The sequence below is a fragment of the Herpailurus yagouaroundi genome, unplaced genomic scaffold (assembly GCF_014898765.1).
Source record: "Herpailurus yagouaroundi ecotype Mexico unplaced genomic scaffold, PumYag 142, whole genome shotgun sequence".
Classification (NCBI taxonomy): Eukaryota; Metazoa; Chordata; class Mammalia; order Carnivora; family Felidae; genus Herpailurus; species Herpailurus yagouaroundi.
Window position 1 is genome coordinate 18,463,763 of NW_024412397.1, and position 20,574 is coordinate 18,484,336.

Below are 20,574 nucleotides of genomic sequence, written 5' to 3' on the forward strand. Positions count from 1 at the left end.
GATCTCACGGTTCGTGGGTTCGAGCCCCGCGTCGGGCTCTGTGCTGACAGCTCGGAGCCTGGAGCCTGCTTGGGATTCTGTGTCTCCCTCTCTCTCTGCCCCTCCCCCACTCACGCTCTGTCTCTGTCTCAAAAATAAATAAAAACCTTAAAAATTAAAAAAAAACATGGACTTTGATTGTAATGACTGTGACTCATTTTAAGAGACATTAGCACTGATAGTTCAGTAATGTGTGTCAGCTTGTTCACCCTTCAGTCTGGGGGCAGTAAATCGTCCTCATCAAGGGTGCGCAGCCTTGGATGGTGAGTGACCAGCGTTTCTGAAGGGCGGGACAGCCACCATCTCAGTACACCAGTACTCTTCAGCCACCATCTCAGTCAGCACCCGCTCTGCTCATTAGCATAATGAATGCAGAGGTGGCGTTTTAATGGTGAAAATAGTAGACCATTGATTATCATGAGAAGTGTGACAAATGGCCCCTGGTGTGAGAGATTAAAGGTGTTTAAGGTAATTGGGTTGGAGAGCCCCTCCCACCCTCCTTTGCGTGCATAGGGTGTAAGAGTCCAGTGGCACCTTCAGCGTGCACTGTTGGGGAATATGCAGGAGGTCTGATCCCTGGAAGACCTGTGTTCCATCCTTGGTTGAGGAAGTTGCTTTTTGTCTGATGCTGCCCAAGGGCTAACAAAAGCCTGCCTCTGGAATGTTGATGGGTCTGTCTAGAATATGGATAGAGGTCCCTGTAGGACAGAGAACTCAGATTTCGTTGAGGTTATACAGCGGGTAATATACGTAGCGTAGTGACTAATTTGCTCATTAGAATTGGTTAAATTCTCCTATGTGGCAGTATTTGGTCTTAGACTCACTTTCTTTAAAATCTGACAGGGAGTTTTGGGGATGTAGATAACTTTTGCCCATCTCAGAGGCTTTGGGTGGCTATGATTAGCAACCACAAAGAACCCAAATTTTGTATAGGACCAAATTGGCTTAGTCAATTCATGACAATTTTTATGAATAGTTCTTGCAGGGCAGAACAAGTGAGTTTAGGGGCTCAGTCAAGTGTCCAACTCATGGTTTCGGCTCAGGTCAGGATTTTGTGAGTTCAAGCCCCGTGTTGGGCTCTGAGCCAGCAGGGCGGAGCTTGCTTGGGATTCTCTGTCTCCCTCTCTTTCTGCCCTCCCCCACTTGCACCATCTCTGTCTTTCTCAAAAAAAAAAAAAAAAAAAAAAAAAAAATTTAAAAAAAAAGAACAAGCAAATGTATTCTTCTACTAGTTACACTTCTATTGTCGGGGCTAATTGTTAAGTAACGTCTTATGACATGGTATTTACAGGTACGCACTTGTACAGATGCCACAACATGGCCCTCCTTTCCTTGGGGAATCCACGTTTAAATAGGCATTTTCAGGTGGGCTTTGAAACAGATAGTCCTGGGCTCAAATATCCTAGCTCCACTAGTGTTGTCCAGGGCAAGTTACCTAACCTCTCTGAGCCTCAGACTTCTATTTTTATGAAATGATAGCTATCTTCAGTAGCTCACATCCATACCTATCGTGCTGCCTGATGTTCGCAATAACTTTGCCAACTAGGCAGAACAGTAGCATATTGTCATATTCTTATGCCCAGTAGATAGGAAAATTCAAGATCAGAGAATTTAAGTGACTTGCCTATGTTAGCAAGAGGTGGACCTGGCACCTAAGTTCAGATCTTCTGACTCAAAACCCTGGTTTCCCTCCCATGCGAGAGCTAAAGTAAAAATGGAAACATGATGCAGACATCTAAATATTAATCATGTGAAGAGCATACTGTGCATTTGAGGTTGGTTATGTGGGGAGAGGGATGTTATCTCTTCCTCCAAATCCAGATTACTTGGCCACGCTTGAGTGGTGCTCAGCTGAATGTGTTAAGAAAATGTAGTACTTAGAAACCTACATGAGGCGAGAGAGGCCTTTTTTTGAGCAGCCCAGTTTGGGGTGATCCCCATTTCTTCTGAATTCTGGGCAGTTGTTGATTGTTTGTGCCATTTATTTGGCATCTAGCAGAGATGACTCCACAGACATAGTGATTTCATGGTGTATGTTTTATCGCTGCAACCAGAGAGAGTGTGCCACACGAACCTCCGGTCCCTGTGGTACATACAACACTGAATGACTAGGTCCAAGGGGGTCAGTTCTGACGTCTGGGTCCGAATGCTGGTGTTACCACTTACTCTGGTTCTACCCATGTAGCCTCATGTAGCATGACGGTCCCTGCCCCAGCCTACTGCACAAGGTTGCCATGTACTGCAAGGAAGGAGGGTTATGGAGGTGACAGCATAGTGAGTGCTTCCAGGGTTGGCTGCCACCATTATTTTTACTTCCAGAAATAATTATTCTCCATGAACAGTTGTGGACTGACCAGTGTTTCCTCCTGCTTGCTAGGTCTCCAGGAATTTGTTCCTGCTTTTTCTTTTCCTTTCACAAGTACTTTCCCTTCTTAAAAATCGCCCCATTAAAGAGTCCAGGGAACAGATAAAAGTAAGAGAAGGGATTTGTAAGGACTCTGGCTAATACTTTTGGGTATTTTGGCGGCCCCTGGGTGGTTCATTCGGGGTTTTGGCTCAGGTCATGATCTCACAGTTTCGTGGGTTCAAGCCCTGCATTGGGCTCAGCACTGACAGTGTGGAGCTTGCTTGGGATTCTCTCTCTCTCCCTCTCTCTCTGCCCCTCCCTTGCTTGCACTGTCTCTGTCTCTTTCAAAAATAAATAAACTTAAAAAAATAATTTTGGGTATTTGACTTAAGGATACCCTTTCCCATCAAATGACTCCAACCAAAGTCTTGACAGATGGCCTCATGTCAACAAGCTTCCCAAAACAGAAAGTATTTCCCTCCAATGAGTCCAATCCAAAGGGTCAATCAAAGGGTCCACCTACATCACAAATTTCTTTTGTTTCTCTGTCCTGATGAGGCTAAAGTGAGACCAGACATCTCTGAGACTTGAAACTTCCCAGCTTTAGCCACTGTTTAACTTTCTGAGTAACAGTGATGGATTATTCAAGGCAGAAGATAGCAGAGGTAGAAGAGGTTTTGGTGATCATCTAGTTTAGACATGTTTATTGTTCTCTAAGATGGTCTTCTTTGTCCAGAAGCCTGAATAAATAAGGGCATGCCATTTGGGGAAGAAAGATGCCGATAGCAGATAAGAAGGATTCCATCTTAGAACCAAAGGCCATGCTATTTCAAGATCTCCATGATTGGCCCCAAGGTCGTGCTTGGCCCAGTGCTCTTCCCTGCATGTGCCTGAGGTAGCCCAGAATTCCTCCAGAGTATTCTAGCAGGAAGAGCTCCGTGCACAGCTCCTGCCTTCCCAGGGCTTCCCACCAGCCCTGCACATGGAATAGTGGGCAGATACCAGTAGCTGAGGCTGGTAGTTCATTTACCAACAAAACAAGCGTCTAAATCATTGTGTTTGGGCAGATTTTTTTCAATCCTGTAAAGTCAGCCTACAGGTGATAACCTGCACTACAAGTTTGGAAGTTGTAAATAGTTTTCTTATAAAATGAGTCCAAGCTGTACAGTAAAGGTATTTGAAAGAGTGGGCACAGATTAGGGTTGGAGTTGTGAAAAAATAAAAAAAAAGGAGAACCAGTAGGCTTTACAGTAGTGTTTTACAAATTTGGCTGGACCTTCGTTTAGAGTCTCTAGGAGAACTTTAAAACGTATAGATTATAGAAGATTGCAAAAAAAAAAGTGCATGTTTTTCACTCCTCCTTTGGCAATGTGATTGTGCACTTCTTCCCATCAAGACCTAGAGTCTCTTTTCACTCTTCTCCCTGTGAATCTGGGCGGGACCGAGCCGGTCCCCCTGGGGAGCTGACAGGCAGATACATGAGCCAGCCAGAGAAGAGACACCCAGTTGAGACCAGTCCAAATTGACAGCCAACACGGTGGCTTCTTTGAGTGTGTATGTGTGTTTGAACATGGTTTTGTTTTTTTTTTTTATTTTTTAAAATGTTTATTCTTGAGAAAGAGAAACAGAGCATGATTGGGGGAGGGGCAGAGAGAGAGAGAGACAGAGAGACAGAGACAGAATCTGAAGCAGGCTTCAGGCTCCAACCTGTCAGCACAAAACCCGATGCAGGTCTCAGACCCACAAATGGCCAGATCATGACCTGAGCCAAAGTCAGACGCTTAACCAGCTGAGCTACCCAGGCGTCCCATGAACGTGGTTTTTTTTTTTTTTTTTTTTTTAAGTCATTGTGTTTCAGAGCAGTTTGTTATATGACAAAGCTAACTGATACATAAGTATATGGGGTCCACCCCGTCAAATCTGATTGGTCTGGGATGAACCTCAGTATCAGTATATTTTAAAAGTTCTCTAGGTCATTCTAATGTATCCAGAATTGAAAACCACTGGCCTAGATAAAGGCACTAACTGCTTCATGGGCTGGGTTATAAGTGGGTTTTTCATTTAGACCAAAGGTCCAGTGGAACTCCTTTGCCGCTTGGGGATATTTAAGTTTAAAATGGATTAAAGAACTCTGTAACTCATTAAATTTAAAAAACAATATGCCAAGATATGACCTATGCCAAAAATATAAATATCTTCAAAAGCTCTTGACAGAGATGTAAAGGGCTTCAGATATAACCTATCCTAACCTTAACCTTGTTGGAGAAATTGAAGCCCAGAGAGTGTAAGTGACTTCCTGAAAACTATATAATTTATGTCAGAGCCTAAATTCCATATGAGGTCTCTGGCTCCAAATTTGTTTGTTTTCATTCTTCCATATGGTGACAATAAAGGGGTCCCCTTTTTAATTCACCACATGCAACCTCAAATGCAATCTGTATAAGGACAAGGTTAGGATAGGTCATCTCTAATGTTTTAATGGGTTAAGAATAAGACAGTCTTTACAGGGCATCCCCAAACCTTTATGGTTGATAACACGGTTGACAGATTTGCTAATTATGAAATGTGTCTTGCGTCCTGTCAGAGGTAAAGAAGTTGCAATCTTTAAAGCAGAGCAACTTTACTGTTCTTTATGAAACCATGATGGGATGCGATAGGGGAAGGATGCTTAATCCTTTCCATGGAAAGAGAAAGAAGCCAACTGAGCCATGGTCAATGAATGAAAGCAGTTTATTTGACATTAATTGCAGAATTTACAGCACTACCATTTAATGATAGGAATAAAAATAGAAAGAATCCAGTGTAAGCAATGTTGTGGACAAAACATCAGAGTGGGAAATGAGCAAAATTGAAAATGCAGTTAACATTCAAAGAAATCTTTCAAAGGATTGGGAGCTTATCAAGGGGTGAGCAGCCCCTCGATAATGGTGTGTGATCCTCACCCCCACCAGGATTTCAGGGCAGCCACTGAACATATACCCTGTTGACCATCCCTGGAAAATCTTTCAGCACATTCCGACTTAACATGTCTGAGATGGGGCAAAATTGGGGATAGAATATGCTTTGGAAATATAGCTCAGGGTGTAAAGAAAATAAGAATGTGGATTAACCAGTGTGTGGGTTTTCTTTTTCAAAATAAAAAGGAGTGCAAGTTTTAGGGGTATGTTTTACCGATTTTAAATCTGAGAAGCGATGTCAAAAGGATTGACCAATAAAGTGTAAAGCTTTCCTCTGTGATTTTCTTGGAGATAATATCTGAAAAATCAGGAAAACAGAACAAGAGGTGTGCACATGACTCTTTGGTTTCTTGTCATCTTGGATCTGGACAGAGGTCTATGAAAGGTAGCTGGGTTTCTACAACGAGGCTGGATTTCTAGAAGAGCTGACCTGTGAGTCGTGTGGCAGAACACGGCTCCGAATGAGGGAGGGGAGTGTTAACCCTCTACAGCCATTTTCCCATGGCTTAACAAGTCTCTTTACATTTTAAAACTTTAAATAGAGCTGGGGCAAATTCTTCTCTCTTTTGCTCTTCCTCCCTTCCCTCATCTTAGTCACCTTTAAAACCACAAAGCAACCAACAGATTGCAAGAAAGGATTCAAGCTCCACAGGCCAGCATGTGATACTAAAACGTGTTTTTAGTACCCAAAATAAACACATTTGAGATCAGGGCCTAAAGTGAGAAAACAGCCAGGACTCACTCAATCCTGAGAACAAAAGCCCATGAAAGAAAAGACATCGGAACTTGTTCTCACTCACTTTGGGGGAAGGATAGCTTCTCTAGTAAGAATTCATTGACCAAGAAAGAATCTATTGTACCTGTGCTAATAAAATGTTAATTTGGGTAGAAATATGCGAATAGGAAAGATGAAAAAAATTGGCCAGGCTCTTTCTCGGCAGTCCAGGAAAACACTTTCTTGGAGAAAAGCAAAGGATGAAGTCTCAAGAGAACTAATTGAAACATTGGTCAGTCCCTATTCTTGTTGCCCATAAAATTATCTGGCATCCTAGACTGGGAGAGAAAAGCCTGAACTGCTCCAGGAGGAAGTGGGGGAAAGAAGATCTGGACGTTGGCGATCTAGAGTAGAAGAAAACCCAGCACCAAGAATATGCCTGCATTCTCTCAGTCTTTGCCTGCCACACTCAGATGTTCCTTACCATTCCGTTCATGTGAAAGTTGTCTTCTTTTTTCAGGAATTCCAATTTGGCAGACGTCTTACAACCTTGTGTGGTGAAAAGTTTGCCGGCACCACTTAGACACAAAGTGGCATAGTAAAGAAAGGAAATAATATTCCGTCTTCAAGGAAGGATCTGTTCCGGGTATGACTCCCTACCCAATAGCTAGCCTTTGACTACTTCACCTCTCTTCCTGGGTAGCAGGCTCCCTGTCATCATCTGAAAAAAAACTTTCCTAGAGAGCAAACTGACTCTGCAACTAAATGCCAAACTGAGTCAAAGCGAGGAAGATGGAGGAAACTCCAAGCTGTACAGCTTCTTAAATAGGACTTCCAAGCAGAGATAAAGTACGCGTTGGCGGGCCATGTCCTGGTTGGTTTGACTGCTGTGGTTCCGCCGGCCCCTTCCGAAAGATCGATAGCACAGGGCATGTGCACGGCCCCCTCAGAGAGCAGCAAGGCACAAAGAGGCAGTGAGGGGTTCTTTTCTCTCTGGTATTTTTCCAGATCAAAGAACTGAGACTAGCTGAAGTACGAATTAGAAACAAAATGACAGAAAAACCCATTCATACCTTTCTTTGTTTTCCACATAACTGTGGACAAAAGTGGATGGAATAACTAAACCAGGATGCAGAGGAAGAGTGGTAAGGGGGATTCTGGTTGGAAAGAGCCCGACTGGACTGTGGGACCTGTATGCTTTGCAGTAGTTAAGGTGGGGAAGCCAACCAGATGGGGCACCCACATCCTTGGCTGGCAGAGCCCCACCTGGGGAAAGATGGGTGCTTGGTGGGCCATTGAAGATTGGGGATTGCTATTCTTTCTTCCTTGCCTTTCCTGTAAGAATTGGGGTCTGCTTTCATGCTGGCATGTGCTCAAGGACAAGGGATCTCAGAGAAGTGCTGGCATTGAGAGAGAGAGAGAGAGAGAGAGAGAGAGAGAGAGAGAGAATAAAGTTAGCCAAGCTTGGCCCAGCTCTCTTTAAAGTGACACTCAAGGAGATCTCTTCCTAGAGCCCAAATCTACCTTCTTGCCCAGGACCTTAATTTTCCAGGCCATCGCCACGTTCCCCCATGAGAGCAGGAGCAGAATCCAGGCCAAGCTGAGGAAATTCCATAGTTCTGTGTCTCCAAGGAAAGGACGTCCACGGGCACAAAGCATTGAGTAAAAACCTTTTAATAACAAAATAACATTCACGATGTAGCTACTTCAGTTGTCTGGAAAACTCAGCTTACACTTGATTCAACATATCACTTTCCACAAAGTTTTTTTTTTTTTTTTTTTTGAAAAAAAGGACATAAAATGGCATAACAAAATATACCTCGAGTTTCGTAAGACAAGTCTTCTTGGCAAATCCTAGTGAGCAAGACCCATGCGTTGCTTGTAATACAAAGGGCTGGGCACGCTCATGTCTCAGACACTCCTCTGTTTACTTTGGATCGAAAATGCATTTGAACTTTGTAGATGTTACAAAATCTGCACCAAGATATCTGTGGGTTTGCGCATGTGAGGAGAACTTCACTGAAACAAACAATTGATTCGGTTTATTGCAGAAGAACATATAAAGCTTTCTGGAAGGTTGAACACTATTACAATCATTAACTGTCTTACAAAAGCCAACTGAAAATTCTTCTATCCATTCCCATCTTTGGCAAATTAATAAGGGGAAAAAATTAAAAAGACTATATATTACAAAGCTTTTATTATCACAAGCTACTTTATAAGGCCAAATAAAAAATATGCTTGTTTCTATTGGTGATGAAAGCGCGTTCCCCCAAATTCTCATTGACCAATAATAGGAATGTTCCACTGTTGGTGATTTCCGATATTTTGCATAGCAGATGGCTGTTTCCCACCACTGTTTCCCTAACTGCGCTCTCCTACGCAGAATAAAGTGTGCTTGGCAGTTGGTTTGGCTTTATGTCAAGCATACTGATTTGGGAAATAGGTATGAAACTTGAGAATGAGTTTCAGACCCCAAATGTAAGGAAGAACAAGTCTGCCCGACCCACTGCAACTGTAAAATACTTTTTGAGATACAGCGGCCTCAGATAATTGGGGAGTTTAAACCAAGACGGTTTCCCAAAACTGTGTTTCAAAACTTCTTATACTCCCTTTAGGACAAACATAAAATTGTTGGGCAGGAAACAGAGTCACCTCTGACTCTTGGGAGCAAGAAGCATGATTTGGCTGCACAGGTGGTGTTTTGAGAAATGGCCATTTTGGCCTAAATCACTGGAACAGTTGGTGGGGTTGTCCGGGAGAATGGACAACAAAGCCAGAGAGTAATTGCCGATATTGACTCCATTTGAGTTGCTACTGAGAACTGACCTGACCACAAAATACCAGAAGAAACCAAGCAGAAAGTGGCCATTCCCAGGCAGAGATCTAGGAGAGGCGAGGGCTGGATGAATTCACATCTCCAAATACACAGGCCAGTTAGGTCCGAGGTCATGAACATAAAGCCAAAGTGACTCCTTTCCGAGGACATTAAAAATGCAGAGTTGTTTTTCAGCGCTTGTTTCCAGACCCCTCTCAAATACAGTGATACTGCTGGGTCATGAGGATCCCAATTTGTGGAATGCAAGTTGGTAACTCAAACTTGGAATGACCTTTCTCGCAAAATTGGAACTTGATTCCATCTGACTCATTTTGAAATCCCAACAGATGTAAGCGTATTTTTGAGGTGAGACATCTCCCAATAAAAGCAATATTACCAATGTCTGAGGCTGAACTGTGTACATTTTCACAGTTTAATGTATACACAACTGTTCCACAATTGCTAACAAACGATGGGCGCCCATGCATAAAAAAAGTCCATTGAACCAAAGGGGAAGATCTAGTTCAAAATGAAAAATGTTGCTATTAAGACCACAATGCATCACACTGCTAAAGTTTTAGTCTCATGCATAAAATTATAGCACTGATTGGCAGTTGCTAATTATAATACTACACTGTTAACACAGAACAATTAATTGTTCAGACCAAGTAGCACAAATGTAGAAAATAATTTTTTTTTTTCAACAGAGCAAATGAACACAGATTGTTTCTTCAGCAAAATATGAAACTGTAAACTTTGGGCTCATTCTGCAACTTTCCCCAATCCAGAATAAATAAAATCCAAAGGGGGAACAAAAAAGAACATACATTTTTTTTTTAAGCGCACCTTTTTGTCTATTACAAAAGCACAACCTAAAACGTATAAAGCTTTTTTTTCTTTTTTTCTTTTTTTAAATCACAGTTACCAAAAGAAACAGTGAATAATTTATTACATACGCTATAATAACATTACTCTAAACACTATTATCTATGAGGTATATCTGAGAAAATTCGGTAAGGAATTGCGCGGTCTGCATTGCCAACATGCCCAGGTTCATAGTAAAGCTTTGGAACCATGAAGGACTAGAAAAGGGACAAGAACGGGGGAGGCAGAAGGAGGAGACAGAGAGAAAGAACCTTTGGTATTAGTACAAATCGTGTTCTTTGCAGGGTTGCGTTGCAAAGCACCACAGTACAATAAGCCCACCAATTTACCGTATGGAGGCCCAGTTGAAGCTGAGGTATTCACAGGAAGGATTAAAAAAAGCACAGAGAGGTCCAGACTGGCTAAATCGTTGCTTTGGTTCAAGCAAGGCACTCGTCCCGTGGTTATGTCACACTTTGCAAGTGAAGCATGAGGCTGGGGTTGGGGGCGGGGGCGGGGGTGTTGCTGAGGAGGGGTCTGCCAGTCGAGGGATGTTTTCTGTGTTCAGGCTGCAGTCGCTCTCTCTAGGTTCCCTCTTGTGGGGGTTTGGTGGTAGGAAGGCTGGGGAAGAAGGTGTTTGCTTCTAGGGGAGCACCCTTGCTCAACCGTCGGATCTTCTTTCTTATGTCTCCCCGGTATTCTGAGGATTCTATTTTTAATAGGAATTGGGGAAGAAAACCAAATGGAAGGAAGGCCTTACGAGTTTGCCTTGTATGGGGGAAGATGGAGCTTGGAGCTTGTCTGGACGGGAGAGGACTTTCGAATAGATCTGTATTGGAAACTGCAGAAAGGGGTAAGCGGCTCCTAGCCTGCCAGTCTGCCTTCTACTAGCTACAGTCTTTTGATGCATGGGACATATGAGCCGATTGGTCTTTTCCCTTCTTAGCTTCTTTGCCTAGTGGTCTTTTTAAAAGCTCAAAGATAACTCTATTATGTGAAGTGGGAAATACTAGTACTCAATAAAGAGCCATAAAGACTAGAGGGGGATCTTTGCCTATGTCTAAAACCAGTTGGGTCAAAAGCTGCGAATGACTCATTGGCTGACATACAAATCACTCTGATGAATGGATCTTAATGGCGATTTAATCATTGAATGGACCCAAAAGAAAATTTAAAAAGACCAATTCATTTTATGAGTAAGAAGGGAAGAGAGAAGCAACTTCAAGTCAATTGTTTCTTAAAGTGGCCTGTCTATTCCTGTGAACCTTTAGGGTCATCTTTCATTTACAATGAATAATCCTTAAGGATCCAAGGATGTGAGGCTTAAACTTCTCAGAAATACAGAGCTGGCCTAGAAACAAAGTATACACACCTACAAATCAAGAAGAAGAGGCCAAAAGCCGAACCCCTTCCGTGTCACACGTGTACTGCTCAAATTCCCTTTCCTGATAAATATGACCTAAAAATATCCATAATCATTAAACTCAGCAGACCAAGAATGAACTTTCTCTTCTCGCTGAATTCAATGCTTATATATACAACATTTTGTAACGCAGAGGTTCAACAGTGGTCACCCGGATCAATGCACACTGCCAGGGTGAAAACCCCTCTGTGAGCTTTAATATCGCAAGACCGACCACCTTTACAAGCGACTGATCATAGGTGACGTCACGTTGAGATTTTAACTGGACAAACGCTGTAATACCTGTGGCTTCTTCCACAGCGTGAAAACATTAAGTGACAAGCCCCAGGCTCCGCTCGTGGCTACGGGATTGCCACCTTCCTCTCTGCTGCCATGTGGCCCGTCTCATGCAGAGGTGGCACTGAGCCGGGGGTGCAGCTCTGGAACAGGAGGGCAGGAGGCCCGTCTGGGCTTTGCCTCCAGACAGCTGTTGGACTTGGGTAAATATTTCACTCCTCCAGGCCCCTGGGGGTTGGACCACGTGATTTCTAAGGTCCCTTCCAGCTCTTCCCCTCAATGATTAGAATTTCTATGGTTCAGGAATTAGAAATCTTTACTGTGACAGCTCCAAAGCGGGGACAGAGGTCGTGGCTAGCACTGAAGGCCACTTCCATCCAGCCTTCTTCACCAATTTGAAACTGGGATTTAAGGAATCCAATTACAGCAGCATCTGAACATGTGCAGGGGACAGCGAACAAATGAGAGAAACACAGAAAATATCCCTTTCCAAATTAGCAGCCACCGTCACATAGATAATTATTTCTTTGGGGTATCTGAGCCGCTGTAAATACCATATGTCAGAGAGAATAGTTAAAATTATAAAAGAGCACAAGCAAAATGCAGACCGCACAGAGAAAGAAATCTTTGGTATCTTTGGTGTCTTCAACACGATTAAAATTACAAATGGAAAAAGTCAGTGAGGTAGCCTTCTTTGGTTCTCACTAGAAATAGAAAGTTTTTCTTTTTTTTTTTTTTTTTTTTTCTTTTTTTTTTTTCCCTTTTTTGTTTTGTTGTTTTACACACACACACACACACACACACACACACACACACACACACAGAGTTCATTCTTGGAAGCAGCTAGTGTAAGGGTTTTCTCTCTTTTTGCTGTTACGACCTTTTCAATTTATTCTTTCCAGTTTCTGTGAAGCCGCCCTGAAATCCAGGCTGGTGAAGCAGGGTCTGAATGTACAGTTTCGGGTTGAATAGTCATCTGCTCGTCCACACACTTTGCTCTGTTGTTCTGACAGCAAACAAGCTGCAGTGCTCTCTATTGTTTTAAATAAAAAATATAAACTATACGGCGCACCTTTTGTAGATGCTGAATAAGTTAAATAAATAAGTTACGATAGGAAGGCTCTGAGGGCCCCAATAATTAAAGGGTGAAGTTTGCCTGCTACCAGGTGGGGCTGCAAACTTAAATTAAATAATTTAATAATCACTGTTTAAACTATTTCCAGAGTTAATTCAAGAAGGAAAAATACCTTGATTTTTTTTTCTTTCTTTCCTTTTTTTTTTTTTTTTTTTTTTTTTGGTAACCTGTATTTCTTCCCTGTCTGTAACAGAATTTCACTGCTTTATAAAGCAAACTACCTTTCAAGAGAATTCTAAATGAAAGCTTGCATCTCTGATGCACCGTTGGTCTATAGTTTGATAAATAAGTACAAGGAGTAAAATCAAAGTAAGACGATTAAATAATTACCCAAATCCTACACGTTTGTGTGCTAGAAACTAATTTAAATAAATTAATTACATGAATGGTACATAGCTTGTTGGGTCATAACCCAAAGAGACAAGGGGGAGAAAAAAGTTTCTTTTAACTGTCTTCATTCTCTTGATGGACAAAATGTATAGCCTCTTTCGAAAGTCTAAATGAAAATAAAGCAGGAAATCATAACCTCTCAAGCTTTCTCATGTTCATAAAGACCACTGAGATGTGACAAGCACAAAGAAAAAATCCCCGCTTTCCCCCTGTAGCCGGTGCAGCCCCCACAACACCACAGCACATTGTCTCAACCCTGGAGACCAGAGCTCATTTTTCTCCTATTAGTTTGCACTTTGTTTTGCTATTTTTTTTCTTTCTTTTTGTTTTTTTTTCTTTTTTTTTCTTTCTTGTCTTTTTCCAGGTCTTTGGATTTAGCCGTAGTTATGAGAGATCCAGAATAAAGCTATTCAACCGAAGTCATCAAGCATATGTGTCATTCTTCCTCAGATGATTAAACAATATCCAAGGTTTCTTGAAAGTTGAGTTTATCTTGGATGTGCCCAAATGAAAGTAATTCCGAGTGTACACCACGAGGATGCTGGGATACTTTTCTTTCCTGCACTTCAGTTTTTTTCAACGTTATAATAAATACAGCAAGGTACATTGTAGAAGGCTCACGTAGATGTTAAATGATCACTTAAATTCATTTATTGTAACAGATGACAGTAGCTATGTATGGAGATGTCTGTGCACACATGTCTGCACAGTGTGGACACCCACAGGTAATATGTGCTGCTACGGGGATACATAGGGATGTCGAGAGACATCCCTAAATCCGTATACATCCACGCCGACGGACTGTATGAGCTTTAGGCAAACTGATCTACCAAGGTTTATGTTCTGTGAAGTGTCTGTGAAATGGAAGGCTTCCATGGAATGAATACCCCTGTAGCAATGTGTTTTTTCCTATACACATTTTCTCTGCTACAAAGGTCTTAGCTGGTTAATTCCAGTCAACCAAATTCAAAACCCTATAAGGAATGCTGGGGTTGTAGCTTTAACTTGCCTCAGACTGTCAGAGTCATTTTGGTATCTGAGAACCATGAGCCTTTCTGGTCCCGGTGGGATTCATGCGATAGCCCATCGGCCTCAATTACAGGCTTTGTGTCTACCCATATGTAAGGCCTTATATTATTTTAATAATTATTTTTGTATTTTATAACACATTCTGAGGCTTTCTAAAACAACCACCCCTCCCCGCCCCCCCCCCCCCCGGAAGGAAATAAATCATGGACGGAAAATAAGCTTTGGGACGTCCTTATTTAAAGCCAATGTCATTAATTTATGGGACTTCTTCCTTTAGGAAGGATTTTGTGGCCTTACTTGAAAGCTAGAATCTCCTGTTGTTTTTACAGGTGACTTGGTCTTAGCTAAGTGTACAAAATTATGAAGCTACCAGTCTTGCACGTGAATGTTAGAAAGTTCTAGGCACACCACCTCCATCTATCATTGCGTACTCACTCCCCCCGGTTAGGCTAACAGGTCTGAATCACACAGCATCAGCAGCAACAACAACAAAAAACCATCTCTGATCTGTTAAGAATCATGACTGTTATTTTCACAGTATTCATGTTGGGGCCTTCGGGTCAACCTTAACCACATGATCATCTCTTTTTCTCTGCTTTTTAATATAGTCCATTATTCTTCAACAATATTGGGACTCAGGCTGTTCTTTTTATATTTTTAAAAATTCCTACTGTACAACCTCCTGAAAATCAGAGTTCACCACCAAGGTATATTCTTATGACACTTTGGTAATGGTAATCAGACACTTCAATAATTCTGCCAGCATTTTCAAAAGTAGGAAAGTGTCCCCGCCTGTACTGGGTGGTAGTGATTTTTTAAAACATTTGTTCAGTTTTAATGGATTGGCATTAAAAGGTAGGTGCCCGGCATAGGTAAGATTAAGTGATTGATTATATTTGGCTTTGAAATACACTGTTGGAATTACAAAAATGAATATGAATATATGTGTGTGTGTGTGTGTGTGTGTGTGTGTGTGTGAGAGAGAGAGTCAGGTTTACCTTCCTAGTTTTGATTTCCTTTCAGCTAGAATGAAAAATTGCTTAAATTCCCTAAGCCCACAATTGCCAAGAGCCTGTGGGAAAAAAACGCAGAGGTGATGCTCTGATGTATCCGGAGACAGAGTCATGCTGGGTCCTTCATTTCTTTTTCTCTCCTCTACCTTCAAGGGGTACAACCTACCATTTTACATTTTGGAAAAGTCTTTAAATATCAGGGTTGAGCTTTTATTGTTGTTGCTGTTTTCCTTTAAGAAAGAAATGAGCTGGCTCTGTTAAACAATTCCCTGAAATGAAAGACTTATATCCCCAGTACCAAAATCACGTTAAAAACAAGAGTGAGCCAATTTCCCTAGAGGAATAAAGAAAAGTAGTTTTCCACTCAATAGCCTTTAGGTTTCTGTTGCCTCAGGAATGTGAATTTTGGTTCAGAACTGTCCCCTCATACTGTCCCCTTTGTTGCTAATGGCTGAGGCATGCTTGGAATTTTTCTTGGCTTGAAGAAACAGACGCTAAAGTGGAAGTCCAAGCCCAAATGGTTATGTTCTCTGAGATCATTAACTTAAAGTAAATTTTAAAATGCTTGAGGAAACCCACTGAGTCAAATTCCATTACCTTTCAATTAGCAGGGTTGTTTTTTTTTTTTTTCTTTCAGAACTTTTACAAGCTGAAATTCTGTCAGGCTTAAAATTTTGATACATAAATATATGAATACGCTCATGTATTTATATATGTATGTAACTCGTTTCTAAAGGCAAGCGCTTCTCTCCGGTATGACATTATCCAGTAGGGGACACTTAACAGAAGTCCTTGGAGGGAAGTTCTTGCCTTTTTTACATGATGACATCTTCCTCAGGTCACCAGGAACACTGAGGGGGTGTATGTGGCTACACCAGATTTTACCAGTATGGAAATCTCAGGCCTCAGAGGCAGCCTCTTTTGGTCTTGACCTCTTCAGAGGATGCCAGGACCCAAACAGTGAGGTTAGCCTGCCAAGGGTCACTAACCAAACCGAGCAGGCTTGGTCCCCAATCCAGTCTCCAGAACGTTGGCCGCAAGTCACAAGGATTTCATTTAGAAATAGCCAAGTTGAAATTCATTTTTCTCAACCCATACGGAGCATTCCCCTGCTGAAATACACTCTTTCCTAGGTCATTTGACAAAGGGGAAATGGGGTATGAGCAAGAGACAAAAGGATACAGGGGAAAGTCCCGGAACATCCGAGGTAGGATGAAGTACAAAAGCCTTGGAGGGTCGCGTTCCTTCACGGCTCCGTGGCGGCTGCCCCTGCAAAGGGGGACTCACATGGCAGGAGCAAGGAGGTGGCACAATGGGCGGTGGGGCTCCCAGGGGCAGGACTCTGGGATTCTCCCTGCACCCTGCTTTGCATTTTCTCTCCGGGATCAAGACAAGCCCCCAGTCAGCACCACTGCCTCACTCCAGCGCCCGCTGTGGTTGCACACAGGCTTGTCAATACAAATTGGTAATTACCACCCTGAGGAAACTGATCAACCCATTGCAACAGGAGTTGGACCTCCCCTGTGAGAATTCCCTTTGGTGAATCTGCTCACTGAGGGGATCTAGAACATCCTGACGGGACAGAGTAGCTCCTGGAGAACAGATTTCTGGGCTGGCCTCATCTCCATAGCCAGTGGGAATGGCCCACTGAGCCTTCCCAGCAGTTACAGAAGACGAGCGCCCCACTGGCCCTGCCCCACTTGCGCACCGGGTCTCACGGACAGACCTCACTCGCCACCTTGATCGTGGTTGAGGTGTAGAATAGAGATGACCCCAAGTACAAGTAAAACTCATTTGCACCATGAATCCATTGATCAACAGGTTAAATGTTGAAATGCTTGAATTGGACTTTCAACCTTTCCTGGGAATTTCCACAGAAATCTGAATACTCCAAATCACCCACAGTGGAAGATGGACTCTGGGATGTCATGAGAGATGAGCAAAATTCTGAACCGAATGCTTAATAAAATGAAGCACTTGACCAAAACAAGACATGGATTTGGACGGCAATAATTTTGGGTTATCACCAAATGTCAAGTTGAATCTATATATGTATTCATATATTATATATATATATCTTTCTTTAGAAATGCAACTTTACAGCTGATTTTTAAAAAGCTAATAGAAAAGTAGAAACTGGCAATTATTTTTACATGTTTCCCCCCACCCCCAAATGAAGCCATTATGATGTAGCAATCACATGAACATGAGGCTGTTGATTCCTCTATAAACTCTTTGGTTCTGTGGTTCAGGAGAGGATGTGTCACCAAGACCCCTAACCCTGACCCTCACTCCCCTTCCCTCCCCTGATGCTGAGACTCTGAACATAGAAGGAACCAAGTCTAAGGGATAAGCAAAGAACATTCAAGTGACATTATTCCCCATACTCTGAGGAGTAGAGAGAATAGTTCAGTATCCCAACATCTTAAACTTGGAGTCCATGGAAGCTTTTGAGAGATTCCATGTTGGGGTAGAAAAGCCATAAAACAAAATTAAAGGGAAACAATCAAATCAAATCAATGACCCTTTCCTTTTGTTGCTCAGAAACAAAATTGATTACCTTTACACAGATCAATGACGCTATTAGTATTTTAGCCAGACAAGAGGAGATAATGAATTGAAACAAAAGATGTGAGAAATCCTCATCTTTGGTATTGTAGCTGTTGAGGTTTCTGTTGCTCTGTTCCGTGTTCTTTTGAAAAACTGCATAGGCACAAATTAAAGACAATCTTCAACTTTAAGATTACCGCGTGAGTTGTCAAATGAAGCAGCAGCCGCTGAGGCTTTTCCTTAGATCTGTTCTTGTCTCAACCCTTTCTTTACAATCTGCTTCCAAAAAATGTCCCAAGAGGTCTGTTTAAACACAGTGTGTCTCGCTCTTTTTTTTTGTTTTTGTTTTTGTTTTTTTTCTGGCGTGCTTCCTTCTTGGTGGTGGTGATTTTCATTGATTTACGTATTTATTTATTTATTTATTTATTTATTTATTTTAATGGAACAGTCTTGTTTGTTGCAGAAGTAGGTGCAGAAAAAGTTTCTTTGGTTTCGATTAAGTAATTCATAAAAAAGTCAGTCTCAAGTGTCTGTAAAGAATCATTGCAGCGTTTGGCTTGCTTTGAACACCCCCATGGTGCCCCCCTGGGGCCATTCACTGGTAAGTACGCACATCGTGACCTTCGCAATCTCCCAGAGTTCTGTGGGCGCTCTTCCCCTCGCTGTGGGAAGGTGACAGCCGGGAACCAGAGCTGGCGCGGCAAAGCCGCTCCCTGGGTGGCTTGGCTAGCCGCTTCGCTCAGCCCGATGGTGAGCCAGATGCAAGAGCTGAATGCTATTCGGAGTCGCAGAGGTTTTCTGATTTCTAAAAGTAATCACAGTATTTTTAGGCTAGAAAATGGCAAGTAATAAATGTCTTTGGTTTGCAGTATTCTGCTTCTTTGGTGTGCTGTGTTTTCTCCAGATTTACTCAGCTGTTTTGCGAGGATGATTTGACAATGGAAGAGATTTGGGACTAGATGACCCTCATGAGTAACACGTACGGTGGTTTGAATTACTTCTTTTTTTTTTTTTTTCTTGCTAGAAAACACTGAAAAACGTCCCTACCAATGGGATGGATGTGGAAATAACTGAAGTCTGAAAGAGTGAGAGTGAATTACGTGGTGGTTACGATGCACAATAGGAGGAACCAGGTGACTGATAACTGAGAAGGAACATTAATGATCTAAAAAAATCTAGATCTTTTAAAATGCTGCATTTGCTCCATGTACCGTAACAGTTAAATTGGCCTCCTGAGTGTGCGTGTCTGCATTATGTACAAACAGAATTTGTAGCAAACTGCAAAATGTGCTTGAAGCCATATTCCCAACGGTTCCCTCATGACTTCACAATCAGCGTCTTGAAAATCCAGATGTGGTGAATCCAGAACCTTCCTTACTTCTCTGTTTATCTACGTTGTGCTTGATACGTTGAGCTCGAGAGAACTGATTTTTTTTTTTTTGATGGATCCAAGACCACGTGAGATTTCCAGGAGGTAAGGAAAAGAAAATTGTAAACTGGATCAACTTAAAGCTCTCTAAACCATTCAATGGAACGATGCCTGAGTTGGAAAAACAGGTCCTTGGATTTTTTTTTTTTTTTAATTTCCGTATTTAAAAGTTGTGCTCAGTAATTATCATTCTGATGTTTTGGGGTTTTTTTGCCTTTTTTTTTTTTTCCTATGTTATGGCTGTGAACTTTGGTGTACTGTGGTATGATGAGGCCAAGCACTCAGAAAGCAAATGAGGTCATTCTTGTTGCCAGAAGAATCTCTCATAGTAGCGTCTTGGGAGCCCAACCTCAGAATCCTTCCACAGGCCGAATTCCCACTGTGACACGGGGGAACCCTGACTGAAACGGGCCCCAAAGCAAGACCGTTGACACCGGAAGTGATCCTGAGCTTGGCTGACACCACACTGAAACTAACTCGCTCCAGGAAGGCCCCATTTGGGTTTCTGGGACGCTTAGCATGCTCGGAGGACAATGTCCGGTTCAAAGAGATGAATCTTCAGCTTGCACTTGGACTCCATCGCCATTACAAAAGAAAACAAAAAAAGAACACCTGGCCTATGATTACAGCTAGAATAGTTTCTTTTCGAGAGAATTGTGCTTTCAAATCACCAGTGAAGGGCCCCAGCTAAGAATCCGGTGTCTTTTTCCTTTGCGTTCTCTTTTGGTGTCGGTTGTCCTCATCCGGAGGCGACCTGTGCCCGCCCGAGAGTCCTTCCATCACGCTTTGGTACAAGTGCTGGAGGTGGACGAGGAGGCCCCTGTGCTCAGATCATCCTGCCACTTCTCCAGGCTGCGGCGCCGGGCGTTCATGAAGAAGTTACTGACGGTCGTCAGCTCCAGGCCCAGCTGCTGGGAAATGGTGATCTGCATCTCTTTGGACGGGCGTTTGTTCTCCTTGAAGATGGCGAAGAGCGTTCGGCGTTGGAGGTCGGTGAACACCAGGCGCGATTTCTTCTGGGAATTGTTCCTGTCTTTGTTTGGTTCTTGCTCTTTGCGTTTGCACGCTTGAAGGGAAAGAGAAGAAGGAGCGAGTCAGTACGAGAGCGTGAGAACCAGCACCTGAGAAGGTGATCCGTTGAAAACATTGACAGAGTCGTAAGAGGGGATGTAAGCCGTTAAACTTTATTGTGCAAATTGCCCAGCTGTCAATAACCAGCCTTCCCGGTTCATCTCCCGGTGATGGAAGGCACCAGTTAGTGGCAGAAGGGAGGAACGAGAGAACGCCAGGACTGTTCTGCACTGTGTGGTTTTAAACCAACTGCAGTTGCTTTCTTTTTCACCCCCTGCCTCCCGGCACACCCTTAAACTTCCTGATCTCTGGAAATCAGGCACCGTGAAGGGGGCGATGCCTCCAGCTCCCCAGGGGAAGCCTGGGCATGCAGTTCCTCTTTCAGATTCAGCTTCTAGAAGTGTTTACAGCTGAGCTGACATGACTTTCTGGAATCAAAACTTGAAAGTGCGTAATTTCTCAACCTCAAAGCTTCTACTCACGTGATTCAAAAAATTGTTAACGAAATTAGAAGTAAC

General features: G+C 42.6%; 1 protein-coding gene across 1 annotated transcript in view; it reads right to left on the bottom strand.

Moving 5' to 3' along the window:
• Positions 1–5,098: 5,098 nt before the first annotated feature.
• The window catches only part of ONECUT2 (one cut homeobox 2), a 69,350-nt gene continuing 53,874 nt past the window's right edge, over positions 5,099–20,574 (bottom strand). The window contains exon 3 of the mRNA XM_040478486.1: positions 5,099–20,051. Within this exon, the coding sequence (XP_040334420.1) occupies positions 19,765–20,051 (287 nt within the window). The 3' untranslated portion in view covers positions 5,099–19,764. The remainder of the gene's footprint in view (positions 20,052–20,574) is intronic.